This window comes from Geospiza fortis, unplaced genomic scaffold (assembly GCF_000277835.1).
Source record: "Geospiza fortis unplaced genomic scaffold, GeoFor_1.0 scaffold173, whole genome shotgun sequence".
NCBI classification, from domain to species: Eukaryota; Metazoa; Chordata; class Aves; order Passeriformes; family Thraupidae; genus Geospiza; species Geospiza fortis.
Window position 1 is genome coordinate 6,163,856 of NW_005054334.1, and position 19,751 is coordinate 6,183,606.

Consider the following 19,751-nt stretch of genomic DNA (forward strand, 5'->3'; position numbering starts at 1 on the left):
CATTTTCATCAGTTCTTTCTATTAAGAGTGGTATTGTTCAGTTGCTCAGTAATGTTTACTTGGAAAATTGGCTTGGCCTGAGAAGTGCCATATTTACTCTGCAGGCAATGGAAATTAATGGAAGCTGTTGCTGTGCAGTTAAAGAAAATCCAGGGACTGTTTTTGAGTTGGAATTAATTTCAAATTATCAAGTACTGAAACTTTGACTTTGCCAAAATCCTTCCTTTTAAACCTCCATCTTGGAATCAAATTTTTAACAGCTCTCTAAGGTTGTCTGAATCTCTGGAGTAGAACAGGGGAAGTGGTGAAAGAATGGAGAGGAAGGATACACGAAGTGCCATGCAGTTCCGCTGCATTTTCTAGATGTCACCTGTCCTTCAGCCTTCTCTTCTTAAGCACTTTAGCTGTAGCAGCACCACTGTCACTCTGGTTTCCCCAGACTCTTAAAAACAAAAGATTGTCTGTGCTCGGTTAGACCAGAGGGACATCTCTTCTGGTGCCATGCCTCCAAAAGATGTCCTGATCAGAAGTCAGTTCCCCTAGGTTAGACTCACATCTTGCTCTCCTGTGGGTGTGCTCATCCCTGTAACATCAAGCTATGGAGCACCTCTCTTTTTGCCTCTGAAAACCAAACTGTCTTCATGTTATTGTCAGACAACCACAGTCTAAAAGACACAATGGATATAATCTCTGCCAATCCATCTGGAGAACAGGAGCTGCTCTACTTTAAGAAATCATAGAATACAGACAATTATGATGTAAACACTCCCCTCAAGATGTCTGTCATCCCTCATCTCTGTGTTCCCAGTACATCCCAGAAACCTCTGGAAGAAGCTATCTTCTGAATGAGTGGGGCTGTGATTTGTGTGCAGGACTGCATGATGAAGACAGTGAACAGTGGAAGTCAAGAAGGAAATAATGAGTTTCTTTTTTCCTACCTGAGGAAGGAGGCAGCTGTCCCTTGTGAGGAAGAGACAAGAGTCAGCAAAGAAGGAAAGAAAGTCTGACTTACAAGAGGAAAAGAGCAAATATTCCTTAAGAGGGCATATGTGATCTTTTGGTATTGGACATGCAGTAAGCTTTAGTGTGTGTGTGTTCATGTGCATACACACCTGGGGATCTTAAAAACCTGTTCCCAGGAGGTTCAGGTAAACTTATGCCTTCTTATTTTTGGGAACAAGGTGGCCATGCAGTCGCTTTGGGGCGCTGGCAGTGAGCTCCTTGCCAGGTGGTTGCAGGATGGAATGTGAATGATGCTGTATGTCCAAGGCCAGCCAAGGAGCAACTAGAGAGGAGAACTTGCTGCAGACTTGATCCTCCTGTCATCATGTTGAGAACTGCAGCAGATTTGGATTGCTTGTTTTCTGGACAGGAACCACCCCAATCTGATTATTGGAATGCTGTCAATTTGCACATAAATGGGTAAAAGAATTATTGTGGTCACTTATGAAACTTCACTCTGGTGGATAGTTTGTATAAATTTCCTTATGTCATGGGCTGAGTCTTCATCTTGTTGCTAAGTAAAAGCTGTAGGGGTTAGGAGAACACCTGGGAGCCAGGCTGTTCTCAGATCACTCTCTTGATTGTAAGCTAAGTGATTTCTCAGCCACAATTTCTCTCCTGCATTGAATAGCGATAATAGTCATTACCTGCCCTGCCAGGCTGCTGAGACAATTGAATAGTTAATCAATTTGATGATGGCATGATATTGCAAGGCAAGCAGATCTGGGCCTGATCTAGCTTTGGTGGAGAGGTAGGGTGATACAGTAGATGACATTAGGATGCTGTCTGTGACATAGTGCAAAGTTGATGAACTTGATGGCCCTTCTGTGATCAAATAATTTGTATAAAGCAGAGAGTTCCCTTCTTATCACAGGCTTGTTACCATTTTCACAATGATATGGCTTGATTTGGACTGATGACCTTGCATTTTTTAGTCTCCTAAGCCAGCCCCTGATACATGCTAAAAAAATATTTTTTCTTTTCCAATCTCAGGGAGAACAAAAATCAAATCCCTACAGAACAAAGGACTTAGAAGCACTACAGAGCCACAGGTAGCCAAGTCAAGCCATTGGACAGCAGGAGAACTCTGAAAGCTTAGATTAAATTGCCTGCTTGCTGAACAACCCTCCTGAAGAGATGTCACCTTTCACTCAGAGGCGGAAACTTGTTCTTCTCAGTGTGACCATGCATGTGTGAGAGGCAGGCAAGGAGGGGGAGGAACAAGTCTAGTGAAACACTGCAGATTCCTATCAGGAGCTGAGTATAGTAAAGCAGGGCAACCCCAAAGAAGGGAGAAATGATGTATCTGACTCCATGATATTAGAAGGTTAATTAACTATTTTAATATATTATTTTATACTATATTACACTACATCTAAACTGAAACTGCACAAGCACTCAACTCTACCAAACAGAATTTTGTGACTGTTTGCTGACCAACAGTCTGCACACATGTTTGGCCCTGATAGGCCAAGGAAACAAAACACCATCACTTTGGGTAAACAATCTCCATATTGCATTCTACTGTGGCACAAACACAGGCACAGTGAATGAGATAAGAATTGTTTTTTCTTTCTCTGAGGTTCTTCGCTGCAATTCCCAGAAAATATCCTTGGAAAGTTGTGCCTTGCTTTTCTCTGTGAAGAGAAATGTGGCACAGCTGAGTGCACTGAGTTAAGCAATTTGCAGCCATTGAGATGATCTGTGCTGACTTGTGAGATGCAGAAGAGGCTTGTGCAAGTCCTCTAGCACGGTTATCTGGAATTAGGGGCTAGTGTGCCACTGAGTTTTTCTACTGGAGTCTGCAGAATTACTGTAAGTTGCATCCTAAAGGCAAGTTGCCTTATATTTGGAGATAGTAGACTCATCTCAAGAGTGTATGTTCCTTTCCCATGAATTAAAACTTCAGGATCCAACTAATAAAAAAATCTCCATCACTTCCCACTCTTCCCCCATAGCCAGGCACGATCTAATTTCCTCACACTGATGAGAAAATCCTGGTACCTATCTTCAAAGTGATCTCTGTCACCCTTAGCTCTGCTCTCCCAGCTGCTGTGGGGCCAAGGGCTGCAGGAACAACTGTAGTGCTGCCAGCCCAGCTCCCACCAGGCAGGCAGAGCCTCTCTGTGTTCAATAAACTGTGCAATAGCCTTAAGCCATTCTGCTGTGACTGCTGCTCTTATTGTGTGACATTGAGGTCAACACTTAACTGCATTCACATATGTGTCTCTGTAGGTCAATGCAAATCAGCCCAGGAGGAACTTTTCCACTAACAATAACTGGAACTGGGGGAAGTGCTGCTTTCACCTGGGGTACTGTGAGGAATTGCTCTTTGTAATCTGCTTCTCTCCTTCTGTGGCATGGAACTGGGGCAGGGATGGGGGAGGGCCCTCTTACAGCTGAACAACAACAGAGAATTTGGCCTGTGTATGTTTTAGGGCAGTCACACTTCTGATGGTTTTCTGACAAAGCTTTTAATTCCTTTTATTGGTGTAATAATTGATCTCCTAACAGTGCAGCCTGAGATGCTGCCAGGCATTTCCAATGGGCTTGGATTAAATAGCATGCAATTCCTCCATTCAGCTGCGATAACACTTCTCTGGAATTATCCTGTAGATGAGATCAGGGTGAAGTAGGCTACCTCTGGCTTGTGTGTAGCAATTCAGGGGAAATGGGAACGTCCCAAAAGACATTGTTCAAGGATAACCTTCCCAGAGGGATATTTCTGCTTAATCCCTGCCACTTAGAGTCTGGTTTTTATACCCTGCAATACACAAAGCTCCTAAAAATTCCCATCCATTACAAGATGCGTGAATCCTGCTCTCTATTTTGCTAAATTCTTAAGCTGAAAGACATCTTCCAACAAGAAATTTGACAAATTATTTAGATGCCACGTGGAAAATATTTCACTGTACCTGCCTCTATCATAAATTGAATCCTCTTCCATTTCCTGTACAAGGCAATAGTTTTGCCTTCAACTTTCTTTGATATTTATTTATTGTTGACCTCACTTATTTATTGCCTCTTGAAACTAAGCAAAGATAATTGTTATAATTTCTCTTTTTGCCACAGTCTCTTTACTCATCTAGGTTTTTGCCCTTCTGTTTCTAGTTCAGTTTCTGTTATGTATTTCTTGACATCCTGGTCTGACTAAAATTTGAGGCAAAATTAATGGATAACTTTATTAGTACCTCGGTTTCACATTAAAATCTTGAAGGTAGAGTGCTGTTTCAAGTGGAGGTGCATCACAGTTTTGTCTTCTGAGGGTACTTGCCCTCTTTGCAAGTTACTAATGCTACCACATATTTGGGTTATTTCATACTCTTAGAGGAAGAAATTGCCTAAGAGCTGTGATAACTTTAATTGCTTGTCAAGACATTTGCAAAAATGTAATAGTAGCTGGTGTTTGGCATCCAGAAAGTACACTCAGGTTCTCTAGGATGAATTACGCTGGAAGAAGTGAATTTGTCATCCTTACTAAAATTATCAGCTTACATTACTTTCCATAAAGATAATGATTTCAACTCGATTAAGTGATTTCTGTTTTTTAGACATGAAGTCCCTCATGCTCTCCAGTTAAATCCATCACATGCTTGGCTCTGGCCTCAGAGATGTTACAAGGATGAAAACTTGCATTTACTGTGGTTAGTTCTTTTGTAAAGGATAGCAGACAGTGCTGTGGGTGCCTAGGTTTCTATTTAATTGAGGGAAACAATGCTTGAAAAGGTACGGTTGGCTTCATCTCTGTGATGTCTGAGACACGGAAGAATGAATCACCAGGATGGAAGAATTGCTTGCTTTTTTTTCCCCTGATAAGTCCCAGCATGGTGTCAGGCTGAAACCTGAAAATTTATAGCTTCAAACTGTCTGTGGATGTGTTAGATGCCACGTGGATTCCCCATTCACTTGCAGGTCAGACTGCACTGCTGGCATGCCATGTGTGGGCTGCTGTGGATATAGGAGCACAGCTATTTAGGAATTCCAAGCTGGTTTTCTGACCTCTCCCTTGGTGCATCTATAAAACTTCCTTCCTCTTTCCTGGCAGTCATGAGACTTTGGACAATTGGTTCTTTACAGATTTGGAGTAAATACATAGTAAAAATGCTGATGAGGAAAAAGACAAGGAATTACATTCTCTTGGAAATAGCAAAAGAGCCTGAAGGACAAAGTTTGATCTGCCTGTGAATGGATATAGGTGGGTAGGAGGCTGCTGAGTTCATGATTTGTCAGACTGACCAGAATTGCTTCATTGTCTCTTCTTATTCCCCTCCTGGTTGGTGTCCATCTGTTGTGTCTTGTCTTAGGATATTAATTTTGGCATGGAATTGCATCCCATAATCAAAAGGAAAGAAAAAGGCTTTTAAAATAAATGGATGTTGGAATTTAACCCCATCCATAAAGCACTCCAGTCCTCTTGCCATTCCTCAACTCTGGTCCCCAGTCTTATTCCTGGTTTTGCTGCTCTCGGTATTTCTCACTTTACTTGTCCAAGACCCTAACATTCTGCTCCTATCTTCTTGGCCAACATGTCTCATGTCACTGGCTGTGCACTGCCTCTGGTACTCCAGAGCAGAGCTGGCACCTCAGGGGTGTGTGATATGGTTTTTGCTCATGGAGGTCTCCTCAAGCTGTCCTTGTGCTGCTGTTGAAAGGAAGCTGGCAGACAACAGTTTTCTTTTCAGAGTGAATGGCTGAACATCTACTGTTTTCCTGCCCTTTTCTCTCTTGGTAGGCTTCTCCCCATTCAGCCCTCAGCTCTGAGACCCTTGGGAACCGTTACTTTTCAATACTTCCAGTTGGGAATCTTCAGAGTAGGTTCTTCAGTCCAGTGAAGGTTTGTGGTGGTGAGGTTTGGCCTCAAAAATGCTTCTGGGGGTTGTGTTGTGGCAGGATAGCCCCATTCTCAGACACTGGCTCTCTGAAAAGCTTATGTTCATACTTAGCTCTGTCATTGCACTGCAGGATACTCTAGACTGTGATTTATGAAAACCCTTAAAGCTGTGTTTGAGCACTGGTTGGGGGTTGAGAGGTCAATTATACAATTAGAATTATTGTGAAGGGAAAATAATAATACAAGGTATATTTAAACATGGAGAAATGAAGTAGGCGTGGAGTTGGGCAGGAAAATTAATGCAAGGTGCAGAGAGTATTTCCAAGGTACTTGTATTTCCAAGGTGCTTTTATTTCCAAGATACTTGCAAGTGCTCATGTAAAAAAAATCTGTAGTGGATTTCTTTGTGTCTTTCATTGCTGTTTGTCACAGGGGATTATCTCTGCATTGCAAGAAGTCACCAAAAGTTAAGGGCTTGAAGGAATACTTAAAGCATTGACAAAAACAGATATGAAGGTGTGCCAGCTTAGAGTGTTTATTAGAACAATGCAAAATTAGTGCATCTTGAGGAAAGAAATGTAGAGCTGAAAAGTCAAGATAAATAAGGTACAGATAAGTACTTTATCAGAGTCTGTGGTCCTTTATGGTCACCATCAACCTCACTAGTACATCATCATTTTGAATTAGCCTATTATTTGCAGAAACAGTTCTAACTTAAGAAACTGAAATGGTATGGGGGAGATAAAGAATTAAATTAGACTTATGGATGCACAAATTGTTTTAAATTACTGGGTATGAATTTCCTATAGTGTACAAAGTATTTTATCTCATTTGCCTCTTTTTCCTTCTACCCATCTGACAGCTACTGATCTGACAACTACATTGTTTTTTGAAAAAAAAGATACAGGACCAACAAGTGCTGTGGACAAGACACAGAGCTGTGTGGTTTGCTGACAAATCTGAAGCATGTGTGTGGTCTGACATACACAAAGGTGGGCTGGCTGCAGGCAGGGGCAGAGCAGGACACTTCCTTGGGAGACAGGCTGCCCAGGGTAGCAGAACAGTGGGATCTGTCACTGTGACAGGAGAGCGGTGCCATCCACTTAAAGCAGTAGGCACTGTGAGCCTCTGCCTCCTTGCAGGGCAGACAAAGCTGGGTCAGCCTGGCTGGTGTGCCTCCCAGGAGCAGGTTTGGTTGTGTTCGGTCCTTCTGTTTCCGTGGGTGAGTTTGTCCCAGTACCAACTGTGGCCACTCTGCCACAATAGGGTGGTGTTTGCTGCTCTCACTGCTGCCGTGTGGCTCTGATTTCCTGCCGGGGAAGAAACCTTTTGTTCTGGTTGTCAACACCGAATTTTGCCTCTGCTGCTAGGCATTTTTGAACTATCTCTGAACCTGTCTTCACAGGCACACACATGCATGCTTGTACTTATGCAACGCCCAATACCAGGAAAGAACACTCAGTATAAACACATGCACACACAGAGCCATATGGACACATGCTTATTAATTGAAACCAGGCCCATGTTCTGAATCTCTTTGTTAGCATCCAAATCCCGGCCAATCTGCCAGTACTTAGGAGATGCAACACTGGATCACTTCCATTGTCTGTCACTTAAAAGCTGAAAATTATTTCACTGGCCCCTGGCCTTTGCTCCCATATTCTTTGAGAAATAGCATTGACGTTTTGTTTGAATGCACATGTGGATAAATTTATATTTTGTGGAGCATTCTACATATAAGCTGTACCTGATGCTTACTCCCATGCAGATGGTTAGCTCAAGGCATACAAATAATTTAACTTGTCAGATCTAGTTTAAGTACCAGAAACACAGTGAACTCCAGAGCAGGGAATTTCTTCTTAATAGTCTACACGCTGGAAAACAGTGTTTTGATGGTAAAAAGACTTGATTGCCCAGGAAATGTCACAATAAAGTTTGGCGTGAAACGGAATTCTTGTTTGGCATCCCAAACAATTCGCTGATCTTTAAGTGCAAGAGCACATGGTGCTTCTATACAGAACCTCACTTATCAGCACAGGAGAGGTCAGAGCTCAATGGCAGTAAGTACTGCAAAGCACAAAGCCTTATATTAGTCCCTGCAGATATTGAAAAGTTTGAAGAGAATGAGGTGGAGGTCCCCAGGCTCGACACAGAGGTACCTCCACATTAAGGCTGTTTAATGCTCTCAGGACAATTCAGAGGAATGCCTGCCTCTACCACAACTTTCTGTGTGATGTTGTGGGGGGCAGTCAGATTGCTGTGACCATTTGCTGAGAATAAGTTTGTGTTTACCCTCTAATCAAACAAGAAAAGCTTTTTATGCAGCCACATATAGTGATATCTTAAGATCTCTCTCTGGTGTTTAAGGTCTGGTCCTGTGAACAGATCCCTGTGTCCTGTGCCATGCTCTGCAGGCAGAAGATGCACCTGGGTCTCATGTCATGAGCACATAATCTCATCATGACTTGGGCATGTAAAATTCCTCCCTGAAAGCCAGGTCTCCTGCAGTCTCTGTGGTGAGCAGTGCCCAGCCTTCAAAAGACCAAACTCTTGCTTCTCTTCTTGAGATTGTTCAAAAGATTTGGTCTGAGCGTTGTTGCTAAAAGATTGTTTCTTTGAAGCAGGCAGGGGACTGTGGTGACCAAGAGTGGAGCAAGCAAGCCAGGTATGGCAAAATCTTTGCCTGGCAAAGGAGAAAGTGCAGGGCACAGGGGCTTGGGAAGGGTGGACTGGCAGGGAAAGCTTAGTTGCAGGCATTTTAAGCTATCCAGTTGAATCCATGCTCTGTACCCATGTTGCAGACCATAGTTTTCCTGAGGACTTGGTATTTTGAAACTAACTATATGTGTTTGATCTGTCTTCCCTCTAAAAGACCATCAGGAAGATTTGCCAGTGATTTATTGTGCCCATACTGGAGGGAGGGAAAGCAGATCATTAAGCCTGGAAAACGCCCTGCCATCTGGATGGGCTCAATGCGCAGGAAGGCGTAAAGTTGGGATGCAAATGTGTGGCACTTGGTCTTCAGCCAAGACAGAGCTTGTGCTCAATTGTTTAAAAGCAGATCTATGCAGGCATGACTTATTGCAGGGAAGGAAAGGGGCTGAAGGCAGCCCTTGGGGCCTGCTTTGCAGAACTCACTGCAGCTGAATCCTATGGCAGCTGTGCTTTGAGTGCATAGAGATTTTATACATGGGCTATTAGTGTCTTGACAGAGGTACCTAAGATTAATTGGTCCTTTTGACATTTGTCTTTGTGTTCTTGCGTTACCCATCCAGAGGGTTTACACTGTTGAGAGGTTTCCTGGAGTTCCCCAGATCAGGAATCCTGAGGTGACTGGTGGCTTAAGGAGAGGCATGCAATCTTCCTTCAACCTCTTTATGCAGGCAAGAAGATGAATACAGTTTGCTGTACCAAGAACATTATAGTGGGTTGTAGAAGTACACTCTTCCCCCTCTGCCTTTGCCACGGACTCTGAATGTGATGCTGAGCACATCACCCCCCCTCAGCTTTTCAGCAGCGGCCACAAGCTGTTTTATATGTAAGGGACCACTGTGGTGGCCAGAATTAATGGCCAGCATTGCAGATTTTTAGCTGTGATCTGCCTATGAATCAATTCCCCTGCTTCTAAAATATCTGTGATAATGGTTTGGTTTTGTAGGGGTGACTGAAAGACAAAAGTCCTTTTGGGTTTGGGAATGGCTTGATGGTGATAATAATGAGGCACATTGAAAAGCCCAGAAAGGAGGCAGAGCTCTGTGTGCTGTGCAGTGCACTGCTGGCGTGCAGATAAATACGGCCACAAGAGTGAATAACAAGGACAGCCTCATCCACAGAGCACTTCTGTGTGCTGAGTGAGGCAGGGGGTCCAGTAGAAAAGGGAATAATATAGGATGAGTTAATTAAAACTGTACCTCTATTATTATTTCTGTTTCTAGAGTTTGGTCCCTTTCCACAATCCATTTGGTATCAAATCAAGGATGGGTAGGAACAAAATGTTTATTTTTAGAGACTCTTGTGGGGTTGAAACTTACATTTGATATCAAAAGCCATTTCGTGTCCATATTTGAAGTTGGTATCAAGCTATTCTGCAGCAGTTGCTAGTGGAAACTGTTGATGTGCTGGTACACTTCCATTATCCATTGCTCTGCTCTGCAGTTCGGGAACTGGAAGGCATGCAGGTGGCTTCATTTTAATGTCTATTTAAAGTGTAAATGGCTGTCTGCAGTGCTCTTTCAAAAGGCAAGGGCTGTTGGAAGCTTTCAACACTGGTGGGAGCTAAGAGTGCACATGTGACAGAGAAAAGTGGCAAACGTGGTGCACAATAAGTGCTGATGGCTTTGAGGATTAAAGCCAGACTTCTGCCCTTTGAATACCAGTGGGAGCTCTGGAAGGTGGCAGCACTGGGAAGCAAGAGGAATGCAGTCCCCAGGGAAGCAGTGTGCTGGGGGTGTGACAAGGCATGTGTGAGTCAGCCCACCCCTGGAAGGGCTGGGGATCAGACTGTGAGAAGGGTGCTTTTGGTTAAATAATGCCAAGTGGTGCCTATTTCATGCCTGTTGATCTGGCTGTCTTGAAAGTAGGAGCCTATATAGTAGCCTTGTTTTGCTTGTCAGAAACCATAAGGTTTTCATAGACTCAGAAAGCAGAGGTTATTTGATTTCTCTCTCATACCAGAAATCTGTCTTTCCAGACCTGCTGGAGGTGAATTTGCAGCCATGTTTTCAATTTTTGTGAATTAGATTATGTGGAACTATGAAAATTGAGGTAAATCCATGCATATGAATAATGCTGTTATAAACAGAAATTCCAGACAGTGAAAGAGAGGAGAAACAAGGGCTTAGGGTCTGTGACTTCCCATCCATTGCACCTTCTCACAGAGAGAGCTCCCTGATGAAAGAAGAGCTCCATTTTACTTGAATCCCACTCAAATCAGTGATTCTGGGGAAAAAGAGTAAGTTTACAACATAGGGATGTGGATTTGTTCTCTTAGCTCCATCTGGCATGACACAAGCAGGCCTGTGTAGTGTTTTCCACTTGAATTCCAAATATATCTGACTCTACAGTGGCACAAAAGCTTTGCTGATATTTGGATGCATGTGCAACACGGTTGAAATTGGCAAAAAGTTAAGAATGGGTTAATTTTCCTGATTGTGGATTCTCTGAGCAAGTAGTAGTTTTATCTATAGCATATGTGTTGGCCTAAGTGACACTGTGATGTATATTATAGCCATGCTTCTCTACGGGCAAGCAATTATACAACAGGGACCACTAGATTTACTGCACTGCAAATACAAACTTTGCCCTTATTGCATCAAGGTCATTGCAAATCTTTTGGTAGACACATGGCAAGAATAAAAAAAAAAAAAAAGGAAAAAAGGACACTTCTCTTTGTCTCCCTATTGCAGGGTTTCAAGGTCTCTACTGAGTGCCTGTGTCCAATTTTTCTGTCTTGGGTGTTTGAAATGAGATCCTTAAACTGATGGACCTTGCCGAGCCGCTGCAGCTTCCACAGATTTCACTGGCAAATCATCAGGATTAAAACCACACCCCTGAAAGCTGGTTGCCTTAATACAGGTTTAGCTACTGATGTGCTGCAATCAGTCTTTAGGGACCTAAGGCTTGCTGTTTGCAAAACTGAGAAAGACCCTGTTTTCTCAAGATCCACTGGAAGTGAAGGAGAGCTAGCTACAAATGGTGCCCCCTTGCAGCAGGAACTGTTGAGGTCCTAAAGCTCAGAAGTATTTTCATCTTCAGGCCATCCTATCACCTCCTCCATTCCTCCATTCTCTGCTTCCAGTCTGCTTCTTCCAGGTCAATCTTATTTCTTTGCCTCAGTTCCTCTGTCTGTACATAGCAGAGGGGTTGGTATTAACTGCAGGAGAAAAGGGCAAACATATTTACCTCCCTGAGCCCAAACCAGCTCTCGGTAGCCAAAGGGAATTGAGCCATGGTCATCTGTTCCGGGCTGATGATTCCAAAGTTCTGCTGATTCCCCCACAGAGTTTCTTCCTCCATTTCCATTCGTCCTGAAGGTTTCTTACCGGTGAGAAACATTCCCACGATGTCACCTCTTACGTGGGTCAAGATGCTGCGTTTTTCCTTTTCATGACATGCCACAGGCCAGCAGGGAGCCCATCTGAGGGCTGCCAAGTGGGGCTGGGGCATGCTCCCATTTCTGAATTATACTGTGACAAATCAGCACTGTCCTCGCTGGGGGTGGCCGCACCCCACAGGAACATAAATTCAGCAGAGGCGTTTGCTGGGCTTGCACTGACCTCTAGTGACAACACAGGGGACCAGGGCCTTCAGCCGCCAGTGGGCTGAGAGGGCACGTCTGGGTCCATCCCCTGGGGCTGGATGGCTTACAGCAGCTCACCACAGATTTTGGCAGAGCTGTGAATGTCCGCCCTCGGTACTGGGGAGCAAGCTCACTGACTGATGAGGGCCTGACTGCTTGGTAGATGACTGCAGTGGGTCTCAGGTGTCCCAAATTCCATACACCTTCCAGCTAACTTGCTTGTCCTCCCCAACCCACCAGTGCAGTAATGGTCTTCATCTTCTGCAGTTTCTGTTCCTCCTGTCCATCTCATTCTCCCTTCTGTCCCTAAATTCAATAACTCACTTCTTTCTACTGCCCCATTCCTTCATGGCTTCCGACCACTGCCAGTCTACCCAGGGGTGATCCTGAGCACTTCATCTCTGCCTTTGACTTCTGCATCCCCTCCTCACCCCTGGCTCTTTTGCAGAGCCTGCAGGTCCTTTCCAGAGCTGGGATACAAAGGGCCAGGTTTCTGGTTTCTTTGCCATGAAGCTTCTTGCTGTACCACTTAGTGGATCATCTTCTGTGTCATGCACATGAAGCATTTCCTGCTTTTAATGTGGTCTAGAAACAGAACTCTCTAATAAATACACACAAGCTGTGTTGAGGTTGTCTTTTGCTTCTCCAAGTCTGTAAATGAAAATGGTGAAAACTTGAGATGCAGTCCTGGGAGCTGCTAAAGATACCTCCAAAATGCTTAGGAGACAGCTTTTAGGGACACCACTAGGACTCATGGGCTATCAGCAGTTCCCAGGGAGCCCTGCATTCCCCAGGAGCATGAGGGAAACCTGTCCTGGCTGCAATGTCTGAAGCACATGGAAGCCTCTCTCACAGCCCCCTCTGCAGCGTGCTGACCCCACCCCTCGCAGGCCATGCCCACAGCAGCACCCTTTGCTCTCTTGGCTAAGCAGCCCTGCCATTTATGGTTGCTGGGCTCTGGTAACAAGACAGTGCCTCATTTGGCTGATACTCCTATCTCACACAACCATACATTCCCCCATCCTCCCAAAGCCCTAGGAAGTGCTCTTACTCACTGAATTACAACTCACCTACTCCAGCTCCATGTTATCATCAGAGCAAGGTCCAAAAAGTTCTGCAGTGAGCACATCAATTAAACGAACCTTTTATTCCGGTAATTGCTTCCAGAGGAAGAAATAATCTATGATGTTCCATAAAACTCTGCATAAAAAGTCCCATCCATCTGTGAACTCCAAAAGCTAGTCTTCTGTCCACCTATACATTTATCTGGAAAGTTGACAGAGGCGGGAGCATCCCCAAAGCCCCTTCTTTAGCACCTCTGACTGTGTTTATATTCTCCAGGTTATGAGAGTTACCATATTCACAGGACAGAGCTCCACAGCACAGCCTCTTCCCTTAGATAGGCGCAAGTTCTGTCATCCAAATGCTGATACTGAAATTAGCCTGAGAGATCAGTTGAAGCATCTTGGCTTCTCATAAATCTCTGCTGAGGAGCACGCTTTCTGTATTTGCCTTGAGGCATCTGCTATGGATTGACCCCTCTGGTCTCTGGCTAACCTGGTTCACATGAGAAGCCTGAGAGGGGGTGGAATGTAGGAAGGCTGCCAGCTACAGCCTTCCATGCTAGGCTGAGCAGAAAGGCAATCAGGTTTCCTAAGCACTGTAACAGATGACAAGGTGTATATTTATACCACATACCCACGTACTTTGAGTGAATTGTGCAACATGAGATTTGTCATCACGCATCAGATCATAGTGTGTCTAATTCAATACTGTGGTGCTGACAATGCTGGGAGATCTGAGCTGCCTGCAGTGATGGACCTCATCAACTGTGCAATGTGGGAACAGAGGGTCTGCCATTAATATTCCTCCCCAGTTCCTGCAACAATCAACTGGTACCCTGACTGTTCTTATCATCTGAGCAGGCAGAGCTGCAAATATAAATAATCACAAGTTTAGGCAGCCTTCTAATTACAGCTAGTACAACCACAGAATTCATTTCTAGTCTGCCCCCTGGACTGGATATATTTTGAGTGGGATAATATGTCACACTGATTTCACCTTACTTTCCTCTGTTAAAAGATTCCTGGGCTAGTTGCACCCAGGATGCCAGCAGTGAAGCCTTATTCTAGTGCTGGAAGCAACCTGTAGTTTTTTACATCACTCCTGATGTCATCTTTGATACCTCCCATGAGCTCCTCATTCCTTGCACACTTGGGTTTTTTTTAGTTTTGTTTGGTTTGGGGTTTTTTGTATTTTGTTATCGATGGCGATGGTTTGGTTTTTCTCTATTGTCTTTGCTGCAAGGGAATCAAGCCATTCTTCTGCTTTGGGTGTGCTGGCAGTCAGCCACATTCTGTAAATGCAGCAGGTGCTGCTGCCTTTGTGTTCACAGTGCTGTCATCACCCTCTGATCAGGCCAGGAGTCACTTACTTTGCTTGGCTGGTTTGGACCTCTGCCATTTGCAGAGCAGGACTCTCCCCCAAGGTGTCTGCAGCGGCTTTGCAACACCCCCATGAATATGTAGAGATAATTTCAAACCTTTTAATGTGACCAATTATTGGACTACTTCTTCCCAGACTACATAGTGTGACTTTCTGATCAGAGCAAGAATGTCTCTTGTCCAAAAATCTCTTTTCCCTTCAGCTGTCCCTCATTCTTAGTGCTTTCTGCAGATGATTATCTGTAGTCAAATGCCCTGTATTAGTCAGCTGTTTGTCTGTGTCAAACACCTTTCTCCTTGCAGTGACCTGCAGAAAAGAACCAGGGAAGGGGGAATCCTTTTGCTCTGCTGTTGAACCTCAGGCATGGGAATTTCTCCTCCCTCTTTCTCCTCTTTCAAAGGCTTCTCTTCCAAGTCCAAGGAAGTCCACTGTGAAGTGCTGGAGTCAGCTATTGTCCTGGGCCTTGTGAAGCTTGGTCCCTGAAATCCCTGTAATGGGTGTTGCAGGAGTGACATGACTTTGTGTCTAACAGTCCATGTGGCACTGGGTCAATATCACTTCAGGCTGTGTTGAAGATGATTTTTGAGAAAACATCTGTCATATGACACAACCAATAGTGCTATTTGCTCCTATCCTTTTCTGCTTCCTTATGTTTTGTAATTGACCCATATTTGTTGGCATCTGCTTTTCTGTTTGATGTGTTCTGTCTTGGTGGTGCCAAATGTAAATTCATGTCTGTGTGCCCATGATGTAACAGGATTCAGAAGATGGTGGCAGGAGCTACTTGGTATGGAGCAGACTGTCTCATTTGGAATGAATTATGCTTCAGGGACCAGATGACTAGGTTTGTCAGATGCCAGGGGACTCTGACTTTTTCCACCTGTAGGTTAGGCTACTGATCCTTTAGTAGCCCAAGTGATTTTTTCAGGCAAACCAAGCTATCCAGTGTCCAGTAGCCTTCATATCCTTTCTAAGCTATCAGTGACAACAGTTTGATGACAGAATTGCTGTTGGAGACCACTGTTCAAAAACTGAGACCACTGTCTATGACCTGCCCTGGTCATGCCAATGAGGCTGGCATTGCCTTGTCATCCTGTGACGTATCATATTGTCACATCTGCACCATGCTAGGACAGGACACAGATACCAGCCTGGCAGTGGGGGTGCTCATGCAAGGCTCCTGCACTGGCTAACCTCCCTCAGTGCTCCCCTCTCAGTGGGTGGCTGATGTCTCACCTGTCAGTGTTAGCCTTGTCCATGGTGGCCAGATGGTCTTTGGTTACCCTGCACTTCTAGGAGTGCCAGGAGCAGGAGGAACAGCAGGAATCAGTGCCCACGGGATTAAGCAGTGCCCACAGCACCAAGCTTGGCAGAGTTCAAGAAGCATTTGGACAATGCTCTCAGGCACATGGTGTGACTCTTGGAATGGCCTGTGCAGGACCAGGAGCTGGACTTGAAGATCCTGATTGCTTCCTTCCAATTCAGCATATTCTATAATCTGTGACTCCTGGAACCTCCTGAGACCAAGACAAGTGTCCACCCATGGCACACTGTGAGCCCTTCCCACACCCTGCTGTAAGAGATCCCCCCTCTGGTAAAACCTCAGCTCCTGAAGATTCATGTCACTGTTCTACCCTCAATTAGCGTGTCTTAGCTCTCCCTGCAGTAGATCAATGGATAAAGACAAATTTCCTACACAGCTGATTCTTTCTAGATCTTACCTCACAGCTCACAGGATTGCGCCCCAAGTTTTCTGAGATCTGCCAGTGTCCTGGGCTTTCGACTCTTTGATCAAACTCTAGAACTACAGAGGTGTTTGACCAGACAACGCTGGAGAGGCAAGAGCTATACCAACTCGTGAGACCCAGGCAAACACCTTGGTGATTTTGCTTTGGGACAGATGAGACTCTGCCAGGGTGAGAAAGTATGTTTCCAGCTTTCCTGGGTGTGAGGCAAAGCCTGGCACTGAGACTGAGTGATACCACTGCTCACACTGTCTGCCTGAGCTTGCAGGCAGCCTGAAACAGGAGCTCTGAGAGCTGTTCTGCTTCCTCCTTCCCTCCAGAACAGGAAATCTCATCTACTGGTATGCAAGAGAACATGGTAGTTCTGCATTGTCTTAAAGGGCTGGGCTGAGATTCAGTAAGAACAGCAAGTACTTCTGCTAACAAATATCTGAAACACTAATGGGGAAAAAAAACCAAAAAAGAGCAAAACTCTTTATTAGAAAGGGAATCAGATTTTATTTTTATACCCACAAAGTTAAAAATATGCATTTCAAAATATTTACAATGACTATATATGAAATAACCTTTGTTAATGAAACACCAACATACAGTACTAGAATATATCCACCAAATTTATAAAGACTACATAAGAAGAAAATGTAACAGAAAGAGAGAGAGAGGTAAATAGCATCCATGCACAATCTGTACTAACATGGTTTTTATATTCTCTACCTTTTAGTTGTGAATGGAGTCACAAGAAATTTTGACCTCATCTCTTGCAAATGCCACTTGTGACTGAGATTCTTCACACTAACAGAAATTTGTGGGTTGCAGCAGTACCAGTGCCTAACTTTCTTATGCCAGCCTTTCACATGGGGACCTTGTGTTACAGAGTGGACTCGGAATCTCTCAGCAACCCTGGGAGGTAGCTAGTTTTATGGAAGGATTTGGCAGATGAAAAGTGGCTGGCCTAATGTTGTGCAGCAAGGAGCAAAACTTACTAGCCCTACTTCCTCTCTCCTAATCTCTCATTAGGGAATAACTTTCCTCTGCTTTTGAGATGAGCTTTGTCACAAGGTGGGGCACTCAATTAATATCATATACCAGATGATTATGTGGGAAAAAAGTCCTGCCTACACATAAGGACTTGTGTCACCAAGGATCTGTGATGTAGCAGTGCTGTTACCATGTTCTGGAGTTGAGCAGAAGATTATTTTAGTGTAGACACAAATCCAGGTGGTTCCGTCCCTGCATGTGTACCACTGAGCAACTGCACCCTCTGTAATTAAGAACCTCTGTATATCTTTACCCCTATTCTCTCTCTCTCTCTCTCTCTCCATCATCCATACCTGTATATTTGCCATTCCTACTTGTATCTTATTCAATCATGGGAATATTAAATAGAAAATAGAGCAGCAAAAAAATTTGCTGCCTTATTTTTGTAGATATTTTAATACAAAATTAATCCAATTTCTATTGGGTTTTTTTCTCAATTTAATGTCTTTAGCGTTCACTTATGTGCATATATATATATATATATATATATTAAAAAAAGTAACAAAAGGCCCATCCCATTTGTATCAATGGACAAATAAAGGGGTCATAACCATCACTTGCCCAACCCACAAGGCACACTCAAATGTAAGTGAGAAGGGCTCTAGGAAGACAAAAAGATATAGCCCCTGTTTATGTAGTGCCCTTTAATCATCACTGCTGAGCTTGAAGCTTTGTGAAGGTATGGCACAACTTTGCAGAAAAGGAGAAGAGCTGTCTGGGTCACTTGTAGATTTCTAGCCCCAGAAGTGCTAGATCAGTAGGAGTTGTTTCTCCCTCTCTTTGGTGAAGGAGTTTCTGAGCATTCTAGCTTTGTTAGTGATTTTTCTGTGGTGGCAGTGGTGATGATGGTGGCTGTTTTTGTCTATTGGCCCAACAGTTCTCTCAGCAGAGTAATTCTTCCCCACTCCCAGTAGCCAACCCTCTCCCCTGGAGACCTATCAGCCTTATTTTTTCCTAAGAACAAGGTAGAGGATGCCAATGATGAAACTGAAGCAGAAGCAGATCCAGGCCAATATGAAGCAGTAGCCATGGTGAGGATTTGTGGCGAACGCCACTGTGTGTGTGAACCGAGCTGTGTAAATGGAGACTGCAATCAGAATGCACATCCCTGTGGGAAGGAAGAGGGAAAAGAGAGTTGGAAAACGCACAGAAACCAGCATTGCCGCAAGACTTCTGAAGTGCTGCTGTCCCCTGAGACAGTAATGCACGTCTTGTGCCATATGAGAGAGGAGATGCTGCCCATTAGGCTTATTTGTGGAGGATTTCTTTTGCAGCTGTGATGACATAAGACACTTGGGGCTTGTTTAGTGGGTGCCATGAGGAATAAACCTTTGTTAGGAGAAAATCAGTAATAAGATCTGACGACAGTTTGGTGCTACGTATTGAATCCCAAGTGCAGTAGCTAACTGTTTATTCCCCTGCTCCCCCAAAACACTTGAATCCTTTTTGTTGTCTTTCAAAGGTATTTTGCAAAACCCACTGGGATTTCCTAATGAAAATCTGGAAATACTTTCATTATATACAGCCAAAAAAATCCCAACCCAACACTTTCCCATTCCCCGGTGCTTTGTTTTGTAACAAAGATTGGGCCACTGGAAACATTTAGTGGCTGACAACCTCCCCTGGTGACCATTTGTGGCTACTTGTGCTCACAGAGGCAGTGGGACGCCCAGGGAGCCATGGAAGGTGTGCAGGTGCATACTCACAGCAAACCAGCATGACAGCTCCGGTCATGTAGAAACGTTTGCCTTTTTCCAGGGTGAACAGCTGGATAATGAACAGGACGAGCGCCACAACGGAGAAAATGATCGAGAGAATCATAAAGGCTTGCACAGCTTTGAGGGAAGCTGTCAAAACACAGAGAATGGATTGGAGAAGGTCAGGACTCGGTCTCGGCAGTGCTCATCAACGTCCTGTGATTCACCACGACGAAAATGCGGCTGTAACTTACCCTCATCTTGACTGCTAACTGGCAGCTCAGTGCAGGTCCCGTTGCACAGCAGCCAAAGCCCTGTTGAGATTGTTGCATAGTAGGAAGAACCCACCATCCAAACCTGAAACGGGATAGAACAGATGTTGTGTCTTGGGGCAGGAAAGCTTCTTTGCTCTTCTGTCAGACTGTGAATTGAGCACGAGTAGCCCAACTGCTCGAAAATATCGTCACGGGACAGGTGGGACATGGCACCTGTCATGGCAGGAGTCATTTGGTCCAGGCAAAACACTGTGAAGTCTGTTCCAATCATCATGGAGAAATCTCCCAGGTCATCCTGAACCTCCTTCTGTGGAAGGCGGGTGCGAGGGGACCGCAAGATGCGCTCCGACGGCGGGCGGGGGGCTAGGGGGCGCGGGCAGCGCCACCAGGGGTCCCCCTCGGCCCAGAGCTCCCGTGGCC

At 44.6% G+C, this 19,751-nt stretch overlaps 1 protein-coding gene across 2 annotated transcripts in view; it reads right to left on the minus strand.

Moving 5' to 3' along the window:
* Positions 1–16,795: 16,795 nt before the first annotated feature.
* EMP1 (epithelial membrane protein 1) overlaps positions 16,796–19,751 on the minus strand; it is a 14,755-nt gene continuing 11,799 nt past the window's right edge. Inside the window, exons 3-6 of one of the 2 annotated variants that reach the window (XM_031057809.1) lie at positions 19,311–19,413; positions 19,066–19,206; positions 18,389–18,467; positions 16,796–18,276 (exon numbers count right to left, since the gene is read on the minus strand). In XM_031057809.1, coding sequence (XP_030913669.1) covers positions 18,222–18,276; positions 18,389–18,467; positions 19,066–19,206; positions 19,311–19,413 — 378 coding nt within the window. In that variant the 3' untranslated portion in view covers positions 16,796–18,221. Of the gene's footprint in view, positions 18,468–19,065; positions 19,207–19,310; positions 19,414–19,751 lie in introns of both variants that reach the window. The other variant, XM_005421892.2, reaches the window with a different exon arrangement.